At 40.7% G+C, this 11,959-nt stretch overlaps 1 protein-coding gene across 1 annotated transcript in view; it reads left to right on the plus strand.

The window, feature by feature from the left end:
* Positions 1–9,413, plus strand: part of metrnlb (meteorin like, glial cell differentiation regulator b) — a 10,940-nt gene extending 1,527 nt beyond the window's left edge. Inside the window, exons 2-4 of the mRNA XM_060860560.1 lie at positions 3,674–4,074; positions 7,239–7,298; positions 7,776–9,413. Of these exons, the coding sequence (XP_060716543.1) occupies positions 3,674–4,074; positions 7,239–7,298; positions 7,776–8,131 (817 nt within the window). The 3' untranslated portion in view covers positions 8,132–9,413. The remainder of the gene's footprint in view (positions 1–3,673; positions 4,075–7,238; positions 7,299–7,775) is intronic.
* The last annotated feature ends 2,546 nt before the right edge of the window (positions 9,414–11,959 follow it).

An 11,959-nucleotide genomic window follows, 5' to 3' on the forward strand; every position in this document is an offset into this window, starting at 1 on the left:
CTGTTCTGTACTGTTCTCTTCGGTAGTGTTCTGTACTGTTCTCTTCGGTACTGTTCTGTTCTGTACTGTTCTATACTGTTCTCTTCGGTAGTGTTCTGTAATGTTCTGTACTGTACTGTTCTCTTCTGTAGTTTTCCGTACTGTACTGTTCTGTACTGTACTGCACTGTTCTGTACTGTACTGTTCTGTTCTGTACTGTACTGTACTGTACTGTTCTCTTCGGTAGTGTTCTGTACTGTTCTCTTCGGTACTGTTCTCTTCGGTAGTGTTCTCTTCTGTACTGTTCTGTACTGTTCTCTTCTGTAGTGTTCTGTACTGTTCTCTTTGGTACTGTTCTCTTCGGTAGTGTTCTCTTCTGTACTGTTCTGTACTGTTCTCTTCTGTAGTGTTCTGTACTGTTCTCTTCGGTAGTGTTCTGTACTGTTCTGTTCTGTACTGTTCTCTTCTGTAGTGTTCCGTACTGTACTATTCTGTTCTGTACTGCACTGTTCTGTACTGTACTGTACTGTTCCGTACTGTTCTCTTCTGTACCGTTCTGTCCTGTACTCTTCTCTACCGTTCTGTCCTGTACTGTACTGTACTGTTCTCTTCTGTAGTGTTCCGTACTGTACTGTTCTGTACTGTTCTGTACTGTTCTATTCTGTACTGTTCCGTACTGTTCTCTTCTGTACCGTTCTGTCCTGTACTCTTCTCTACCTTTCTGTCCTGTACTGTTCTCTTCTGTACTATTCTGTACTGTTCTCTTCTGTACTGTTCTGTACTGTACTGTTCTCTGCTGTTCTGTACTGTAGTGTTCTGTACTGTTCTGTACTGTACTGTTCTCTTCTGTACTGTTCTCTTCTGCCCTGTTCTGTACTGTTCTCTTCTGTTCTGTACTGTACTGTAAAAGAAACTGTTCTTCTCACATCCTCTTGTAGCATGTTGTAGTGTTTTACTGCTCAAACATACTCGTGCACGTTTACCAGCTCGTTTACTTGTTTTTAGGGCAGAAAAAAAGGGGTAAATCCAGAAAGTTTACACAGTTTTTGAGAACCTTTAGAGCTTGTGTGTGTTCCGAGGAGAAAGCAGGAAAACCCCTAAGCAGTATCATCACTTCCTGATCATGTGGGATCAGAATCCAGATAAATCTAATCCTATCTCATCACATCTTACTAACGTACACTGGGGCGGGGCTTATTTGATTGAAAAGTTGTGAAAGTCAGTGAGAGAAACAACAAAGCCAGACTTCATCAATGTACTGTTCTGGAGGGAATGTTATGGTGGATTATAAGAGAATAATAACAGTTTGTTACCTGTTATTATTCTCCAGCTGGTTCGAGCACAAACGTACATGAACCGTAACAAATTAAAGGACAGTTTAGTTCATTTATTTCTCAGTAGTGTGTTTTGAAGAACCTCTTGTTATTGGGGTTCTGTGTATCACCTTAAAGGGTTTATCTTAAGAACAAAATGATGAAGACTTAAAGCTTAATTCCTTCCTGGAATCAAACCGTAATCTTTATTTATTGTGCAGTCTCAATGTTTTCATTCACAGCATATTAAAAGCTGGTGTTCGGTCGACGGCTGACGTCTTTGTGACGCGTGATGACATTGTATCTCACTCCCTTTATATTAAAAAACCAAACCAAGGTCATGTTGAGGTTTAGAGACCAACAGGATGAGTGTTTAAAGGTTCTGTTCCTGTTTGTGCTTCCTGTGTTCTTCACACTCCTCAGGTCATTAACACACGAGCTTATAAACGGTGTGAGTGTGTTACGGTGTCGAAGCTTTGTTTCCTGTTCTTAACACCTACTGTTTATCCTTGTTTAAAGCTCAATGGTGAATGAGTTTAAATAAAAATGTTTGGCCAAATAACAATGAAACACAATGATAAGGCTGTAGATTTCCAGTGTTTAATAATCTAAGCTTCCAAACTACTGCAGAACTATAAAAAAATGTTTAATTGACACCATTTGTTTTCATTAAAGTCTCAGTTTTGTTTCAGTTCTTCCCCCTTCTGCCCCCTCTCTCTGATCTTACCCCTCCAATCTGGGCTCCATTAAACCACCCTGACTTCAATTGATTTAATTGGGTCCAGAGAAATGATTTAATGATCGTGATTAGACACGAAAGCAAACCTCTAACGACGAGCTACAGGAAGGGGGCGCAGACATCGCTGTTAACTTATTTATTCAGGTCTTTCCTGATGGATGGAAAGAACAGAGGGAGGAGATCGTTAATCAGTTCGAATACAGTCTAAATATTAAAATATTAAAGTAATATGTCAAATAAATTGAAGAAAATACATTTAGAATAAAATAAATACTGATTAGTATATAATCAATCACAGTGAGAGTTTAAGCTAGTTATTAAGTGGGGAAAAAAACTAAAATATATTCTGAAGATTTATTGATTTGTGTTGTTTATATTTGCAATATTAAAAAGAAGAATATAATTAAATTAAGATTATTTTATTCAGAATATTTCAAAGTTAATAATGGAATGGAAGGATCTGTGTGTGTGTGTGTGTGTGTGTGTGTGTGTGTGTGTGTGTCTTGGCCTATGAGGTGAGACTTTGAGCTTCCTGGTTAATATTTTATCTCTGATCTCCATAAAGGCTGTGTGCCGACCCTCCTTCACCCCGGGCTCAATTACGCTTCATTATAAATCAGACCCAGCGCACACGCTTTGCTTTGATCGCTCTTTTATGGTCCAAAAACAACAGAACAAAGCAAAGCACGAGAGTCACAGAGGCTTCAGAAGGCAGCTGATAAAGAAAGTTTACAGAAGGTTTAGTAAAGAATTTGACAGTTTGTAGGAAGGAAACGTTACAGAAATAAAGTTCCTTTAACATTGTGACACGATTTATAAAGTTTACTATAAAAAAAGTTTAGTTTAGAAGCTTAGCTACACTTCTCATTTAGACAGAACGTAATGTCATGAAAAATCTCTCTTTTCGTTAAAGTTAAAATGATGTCACTGTTTTGTAGCTACTTTTATTAATATTTCTTTAAAATCACAACAGTAGAAACGTGTTAAAGCTTCAGGGTTGTTTAGAGCTGTAAACCTTCTCCAAGTGTTCTCTCTCTCTCTCTCTCTCACTCTCTCACTCTCTCGCTCTGTCTCTTTCTCTCTCTCTGTCTCACTCTCTTTCTTTCTCACTCTCTCTCTCTCTGTCTCACTCTTCCTTTCTGTCTCTCTCTCTTTCTCACTCACTCTTTAACAGAAGTCAAGGTTATGTCTACAATGACAGAAGTTTCACATTCCTGATGAATGTAATGTGTGATCACTTCATCACCGCGTCACTGCTGAGATCCGGTTCTGGCCTCTGATTTGTGGTCAGGTGTTGATTCATTCTCTGGAGCAGCAGCTCTGAGACTAGTGCAGGTTTATATCAGTGCTCTTGCTCTGATTCGTTAGCTCTTTACGTTAACGGCTCATTCACAGGGAAGAAAAGAAAAAAGAGAGGTCGGTGAGGGAACTGTTATAGCTGCTGGAACGTAAAGTAAGAGGTTTATTGGTGGTTGTGCTGGAACTCTGTAAACAATATGATGTTTTAAAACATTAATAATGATGGAGTAAAAGACTTGGATACACTTCAGTGTGTGACTGTGTTTCATCACACCACCCTGTGTCACCTGCACTACACACAGTGTTTCCTCCCTGAACCCACTTATTCTCTTGGTCTCTGCAGTGGTCTGACTCACGAAGCTCACACACGGGATGTAGAGCAGGTTTACCTGCGTTGCTCTGAGGGTTCTCTGGAGTGGCTTTACCCCACCGGCGCCATCATCGTGAACCTCAGACCCAACACGTTTCCTGAAGCAGGTGTTGACTCTCGACTGAGTGCCTGTGTGAAGCCCCGAGCTGATTCCTGCGGTGCCAGCATGTTCGTGGAGCGAGCGGGAGTGATGCGCATGCTGCTGAGTGAGGAAGAGCAGGCGGCCGGCCGAGTTCGCTGCTTTAGCCTCGACGAGGGAGCGCTGTTCGTTCAGGCCTCCACACACACAGACATAAGCAAGAGAGTCACGGCATTCCAGTACGAGCTGATCAGAGGAGAGAGAGACACGGCAGGAGAGACGCTTTCACCCACAGGTAGGTAATCTGGAGTTTGGCACAAATGACACTACATTTACATCAGTGTCAGCGTCAACAGCCCAGTGTAGTCTGCCTTTTAGTTAGGGTAGTCAACTTTACCAAAAGATATTAAAGCAAGAGTCTTCAGAATCAGATTTATTGGCCAAGTTAGTTGACACACACAAGGAATTTGGTTCCAGCAGTTTGTGACTCTCAAAGGTACAGACATAAATAACACAATACTATACAAGACAATACAGACATAAATAACACAATACTATACAAGAAAACAATACAGACGATGAGATACAAGCAAGATTTAAACCTAGAGCTTAAAAATGACCCACAGAATCTTGTTTTGCGTTGTGATGAAATTGGGTTCTGTTTTAGACAACAGGCTGCAGGAGAAATCAGTCAAATAAGAGAAAAGAAAATGGCATCTTTCAGTAAAAGTACAGGACTTTAATTACTTTATTTACTTTATTAACATTTCCCAGTTTCAGACTGATTTGTTTCACAAATAAAGTGCTCAGTTTCTCCGTTTTTAACTCTGAATAAGAAAGTATGGAAAAACCCACATGCCTCCATGTTTGCCTTTGGAGCTGAGTAATGAATATTCTGTAGTGATCTGTAAAGTTATTTCTGATGCTGTAGATTTGACATCGAGGCACGAACTGGAAAAAACTCACAGAAGCAAAGACTAACCCAAGTTCACTAGGAGATGAGGGGTTTGTGTTGTTGGGTTTTTTCCTGCGGTGTAAATGTGTAGCAGTTTTTCGATAAGCAGGTCAAGGTTGTAGACGTTTCATCCTTGATGTGCGTTTGCGAGCTGATTGCTGTCCGTCTGCGTCCCTGTGTTTTGTCTCATGAATAACGACCTGATAACGACTTTGGTCGTGCTGATTAGAGACGTCAGAGTGTAACTCCACACCCAGCTGATGTGAGAGGTGAAAGGGGGGGGGGGGGGGGGGGGATGCAAATGATCAAAGAGAGATGGGGGTTGGAAAGAAAGGAGGGAAAGGGGAGAGTTTTTACAGACAGAGACTAGACAGAGCCCTGAAAAATGAGTCCACACACACACACACACACACACACACACACACACACACACACACACACACACACACACACATACCTCTCCCTAACCTTCATGTTCTAAGTGACATAAAATAATAAACAGTGTAATCAGAAGGTCCAGCTGGGGTCAGGTCTCTCTCTCTTGCTGCCAATCACAGCATCCTGTTCCACATGAGCACCCAGTTTACTTGATTAAACATGATTGGTTAAACGGTGCGTTTGATTGCTGTTGATTGGTCGACTTGTTACACATGTAATGAAAGGCAGCTTTGTATCGAACTCAGCAGGGTTCAAATGTCACGTTTACTCCATGTCTGGAATCAAAACAGTGAAACAAAAGTGCTTCTCATGTTCTGGTTTTAAAGTCTCTCTGAAACTGAAACTGTACACACGCTAAAATATTAACACTGGCTCACGGACACCATGTCGGAGTACGTCGGGCTTCAGATCAGTAAGTCAGATCGTTAAGCCTGGAATCACATTTCTGCACAGAAGTGTGAACTCCTCTGTCCTGGAGATGTGGGAGAACTTACAGTTCACCTCTGACTGTTTAACAGCACTCACACAGGAGACTCCACATCACACACAAACTGTTTCTTCAACACACCTTCTGACCAATCAGAGTCCAGGAATCAGCTCTGCTATGGCATAAGGCAGTTTATTTTGGTCTAATAAATCAGGTTGGAAAAGTTTATTTAGCCTAGCTACCCTGTGAGCTTTACACACACACACACACACACACACAAGTTAAATAAAATAAAATATGGAGGTCCTCCTGGGGCTTCACCTGTTAGCTTTAGCTCAGAGGGACATCAAATTCCTTGAGAGAGAGAGAGAGTGCGTGTGTGTGTGTGTGTGTGTGTGTGGTGGGGGGTGGGGGTAGATGAGTGTGTAAAATTGTGTAAAAGAAATTGTGTTAACTTTGTAAGTGGTTTTAATTTTTGAACAGTAACACACACACACACACACACACGCACACATTCATTCACTCTGTGACCAGGGATTAGTTAAAAAAAGAAGTGGGGGTTGCAAAGGAGGACACTGAAGTGTAACTCTAAACTCTACCTGTGTGTGTGTGTGTGTGTGTGTGAGTTTGATGTGCATTAGTCTTGGTACTTCAAACCCTTCCAGATTTCCTTGTTCTCTGTTCTGACTCTAAATGGTTAGACAATCACACACTCATTCTCTCTCACACACACACACACACACACACACACACACACACACACACACATACTGAGAAAAACACTACATTGTAGGGGGTTAAAAAAACAATACACCCCTTTCCAAACCCTCATCCTGTAAACACCCCAGGACACACACACACACGCACACACACACACACACACACACACACACATTGCATTTAGGGTGTTGAAAAGAGGGGGAAAGGAAGGATGGAGTAAAAGTGCAGGAAGAATGAGGGAGCAGTGTGGAAAAAGGTGTGTGTGTGTGTGTGTGTGACTGTGTGCATGCACAAGTGTGAAGGATGAATGAGTGGAAAGATCAGAAGCGAGACAGGAAACACAGACTTTGCAGGAAATCACTGCCACGTGGCGTCGCTCAGCTTACGGCAAAATGCCTACTGCTACATCCCACAGATGTCCCACAGATTACCCATCATCCCCCGGTGCCAAAACACAGTCTGAGGAAAACAATCATATAAGCCAATTTGAAAACAAATCCATAAATTAAGACAAATAATACTGGCTGTTCAATTAGAACAAAAGTAATAGCACTATAAATGTGTGTGTGTTTTATCTCGCAAAACAGACGCATCAATTCAAATGCCTTCTTCATTACAAAGTTCCCTCTGAATTAACAATGAAACAGTGATTGTACTGTACAAGTTTCTATATTGTTAGAGACCAATTGTCCCCACAAGGATTGGAATATCTGATAGTTTTGACCTTATGGGGACATTTGGCTGCTGGTCCCCAGTTTGCAGCTGTTCTTTACAAACGCAAAGGTTTCCTTTTGGTTACTGAGGTTTAGGTCAGTGTTAGTTTTAGAAGTTAATTAGAAGTTAGCATTAATTAGATCATTATCAAATCAGATGAAGGTTGATCAGGTTAATGAGAGCGATGTTTTTGCGTGTGTTACAGAGCCGTGTAAACCCTGCACCGATGATGAGATCCTCATGGCCGTCTGCACCGCTGACTTTGGTATGATATCGTCTCTTAACTCCATCAACACTTTTTCACTTCTAGCTTTTTTTTATCTTTTCCACAATCTCATGTGATCTACCCCATAGTAATTTTACTCTCATCAGTAGCATGTAAGGTTTTTCTTCTGGGCTCCGACCTCAATAATACACCGATTAGATTCAATTAAGACTTACGGCATTATTATTGCTGCAAGTGATGACTGAGGCAAATCCAGCGAGGTCAAAGCACAAAAAGACTTATTTTTTAATCAATATATTGAATCAACATTAAGGCAATTATGCTTTCTTGAACATTTGACACCAGAAAATACAAATGACCATGAAACCTTTAGCCCAAAGGTGTCCAGTTCCTTATCCAACAGTAAACTTTATTACTGAATCAGTGACTGAAAAGCTGCCAAAACTTACGTCTTATATGTACCTGCACACCCGTATACCCACCTCTCACTTTTTTCTTTTTATTTCTTTATGTCAGTGGTGAGGGGCAGCATCGAGTCCATGATCAGGGAGGGCAGTGATGATGAACAGCAGACGTCGATGTTGGTGTCAGTGAGTCGTCTGTATCGCCAAAAGCGGCGTGTGTTTGAGGGACGAGGGCGCAGCCGGTGGTCAGGACACATAATGGTCCCATGGAATTGCGGCATACAGGTGGGGCAGGGACCACATTTTGGGGTGTGGAAGCGGGCGGGGCTTGAGGAGTTTCTGTTCACAGGAGCCGTGAGGTTTGGCGAGGCGTGGCTTGGATGCACTCCTCGGTATCATGACTTTTTACTGATGTACCAGGCTGCTGTAGAATCAGGAAGTAACCCCTGCCATATGGACATGAACTGAGAACACAGACAGGATCACATGCACAGTCAGTTTTGTGGTCAGAAAATCTAAATTTATTGGTCTTTAGTTCTTGCAAAGACATATTTTTGGGGTTGTAAAACAGCACACTGTGTGTTGTTTGTAGATCTAAAGACCCAAAGTCTAAGGCTGAGAGCATGATTAAAGCCTTTCCACTGGACAGTGTGTTACAGCACAGCTCGATTCTGCGTGCTGTACCATTCCACATTTTGTGCCAGATGAACGGAACCGTAACTAAAGAACCCCTTTCAGTTTCTCAATCAAGGTACCGCTCATCTGTGTATTTACAGTAATAATGGAGTAATATGAATTGTAGTACCTGGAGTAATATGGATGACAGCGTGACACGCAAGTGAGCTGAATCGATTATTTTTATTTACTTATTACTTTATCTTCATATTAATCATGGAAAATTTTGGTCGTAATATAGCTACAGCTGTAGTAGAGTCTGGTTGAACAAATCTAACAACTAATAACTTTACATAACTGTAGGAGGCCCATCATATAATAGGTCTGACACAATCAGAGAGAAGTTGTAGATATTAATTTTCAGGTAAAATAGGAAAACAAGGAACCATATACATTTAAACTCTATAAACTAATAGGACCAATGATTGAGTCCAGAGGTACACCACAAATTAGCCTGTTTATTTTTTTTAATTCATGCCATTTTTAAAGTTTGCTTAATATGCTCATGATGTTAATTATTAGTAACCACAACCTCCAGAAGACTCCTACCTACAAGGCCACCATTAAACTGACATAGTGTGTAGTCCTCAGTTAGAGCTGTATCGTGCCACACTGTTCGGAGGAAAAGGGTGTGTGTATGTTGATGTGTGTGACCTCTTATATTTGTGTATACCTGGGCTGTCATAAAAATACATCCTGTACGAATCCAACTAGGTTCCTTATTCTCTACGACCGAGAAGTGTAAATAATCTCATACTGAAACATCGGTTACATCAGAGAACTTGTGCATTAATAACTCAACAAGTAAAAAGTTTATGACGGTGGACTGTTGAAGCTGAATGTTATGTATGATGATGAGAAATGTGATGATATTTGAGGATGTTTCTGTTTTTGATGTCAGTCCTGTTGTACGTTGAGAGGACGTTTGTTGCTGCTTTTGTTAGAAAGCTTTCTGTATAGTTCAGTCGATTCTCTTGACTGAGTTTTAAGTTCTTTATTGTTTGTGCCTATCTTTGTGTGTGTTTGTGTGTGTGTGTGTGTGTGTGACTGAACAAAATGTTTTCTCTCAGCCAATGTGAATAAAACACATTAAAAAATTAAAAGTGTGAAATTCATCTGTTTAAAAACACTACTACTTTCCCAACGGGCTAAACTATTGGCACTCATAGAGTAAGTGCATTGTTATGGATATATGCTCATTGGGAGTGTAATGCTGCAGTTAACAAGTTATACCGTCATTTTACTGTCCTTATGGGAGTATTAAAGTACAGTGCTGTGTGTGTATGTGTGTGTGTGTGAGAGATGGAGGAGCGAATGGTAATTTACACATAATTTGTTTATAGATTTTAGAAGTAAATGTGTGTGTGTGTGTGTGTGTGTGTGTGAGAGAGAGAGAGAGAGAGAGAGGGCACACAAGTGAAATTCCCACACATTGACCTCAAAAGCTGTTTTGTTTTTATCCATCATGCACTAATGAGACCTGAACAAAAGGAAACAGGAATGTGCATGTGAGTGTGTATGGGTTTGTGTTTGAAGTTTTTTCATGCTGGGAACGAAATGATCGTTACACAACATACAAAGACTAAAATAAACACACATCAGAAATATCACAACCTCTTTGACACTTTTAATGGAAGGAGAAGACATAATCTGTCCCATTCGCCTCTACGGCTGTGTTCTAGAACTGTTTTGACAGAAGTATCGGATGAGTAAAATGATTAATACTGATGCACCGTTTTGAAAAATGTAATATTGTTTTTGATCACCTCAGTGTCAGGAATAATAAAGTTTACAAACTACTAACAAGTGGTGTGTGTGTGTGTGTGTGTGTGTGTGTGTGTGTGTGTGTGTGTGTGTGTGCTTTTGAGGCTCTTGTTTCATCATGTTTAACATTAGTTAATGCCATTTTAATATTTGAACAGATGTTATAATAAAGAGTTTAATGCTAGTTTGATAGTCACTAGAAGATTTTAATAAACAATTCGTTTGGAGGGAAAAAATGAATCATTTGACATTTTCACAGTCGACTCTTGAGCCAAATGACCCGACTCCCATCGCTATAAAAGACTAAATTAACTAAAAACTAGAATATACCAGGCACATTGTTCGTTGTTCAAGCTCGTTTATGTGTGTTGTCCTGTTGTTCTGTCTAGTGTCACCCAGATGCCTTGTGACTCGTTTGTGAACCGCAAGAGTCGACTCACATACAGTTTCTCTTTCTTAGGTTTTTCTTCAGTATAAATATTAATAAATGCACGAGCAAGACTTTAACCAAACAATATGTTTTAATTAACTTAACAGAAAACGAGCAAACACAAAAATCGGCAGAGAAAAGGATAATAGTGAAGTTCACGTGTCGAGCCGTTTTCTCTCTCTCTTTCTTTGTCTGATCTTCCTCTCTCTCTCTCTCTCTCTCTCTCTCTCTCTCTCTCTCTCTCTCTCTCTCTCTCTCTCTCTCTCTCTCTCTCTCTCTCTGGTCTCTCTAGTGCAAGAAATGTACACTAATTTATTATATGAATGAATTTAGTGCATTCAGGGGCACGGTGTCTTAGTGGTTAGCACGTTCGCCTCACACCTCCAGGGTTGGGGGATCGATTCCCGCCTCCACCTTGTGTGTGTGGAGTTTGCATGTTCTCCCCGTGCCTCGGCGGTTTTCTCCGGGTACTCCGGTTTCCTCCCCCCGGTCCAAAGACATGCATGGTAGGTTGATTGGCATCTCTGGAAAATTGTCCGTAGTGTGTGAGTGTGAGTGAATGAGAGTGTGTGCCCTGTGATGGGTTGGCACTCCGTCCAGGGTGTATCCTGCCTTGATGCCCGATGACGCCTGAGATAGGCACAGGCTCCCCGTGACCCGAAGTAGTTCGTATAAGCGGTAGAAGATGAATGAATGAATGAATTTATTGCGTTCAAACATTTGTTATACACATTAATTTGCCAGTGTTAATAATGAAGTTCATCCTTTTGACCAGTAGATGTCACTATTGAAAAGCGTTAAGCAGTAAACTCTTACAGACTGAATCTTTTGTGTCGTTCACAAAAGGCTAAATGTCCAATTATTAATAAGCCATTTATACATTAAAACATTTTCTGGATGGCCTCTCAGTGAAACATGTCCAAGGTGTACAGTAGGGGCTGTTTGTATAAGTGCTGAAATGGTCCTTTCCTACAACAACATTTTTGTTGAAGTTTACTATGTAGACATAAGTCCTCACTTGTCTTAGATCTATTCATGACAGCTGTTGTCATTACCGACTGCACAGTAAAGTAAACTTGAGCTTTTCATTTCCTCTTTCTTCACATTTCACTCTGCCATGGAGTATTCATGGAATGTGACCCTGACTTGTATATCATTGAAGTCAAAAAGATTCCTTCTTGCAGTGCAATGCTTCCCATTACAAGCATTGTGGGGGAAAAAAATCCATTTCCTGCTCATACACAGCTTCTAGCAGTAAGAATTTCTCTGGTCTTTCTCCATTTGGATGTTTGCTAGGAACACGAACCTTAGCTCTTGATCTGTATCTCTGGATTAGGAAAAGATCTTACGATTGGCTGATTGGATAAGTCTGTATTCGTCAACAGTGTTGTTGCGTGTGAAAAATACTGAGTGACTGCATGGTCTAA

The sequence above is a fragment of the Tachysurus vachellii genome, chromosome 24 (assembly GCF_030014155.1).
Source record: "Tachysurus vachellii isolate PV-2020 chromosome 24, HZAU_Pvac_v1, whole genome shotgun sequence".
In the NCBI taxonomy this organism is placed as follows: domain Eukaryota; kingdom Metazoa; phylum Chordata; class Actinopteri; order Siluriformes; family Bagridae; genus Tachysurus; species Tachysurus vachellii.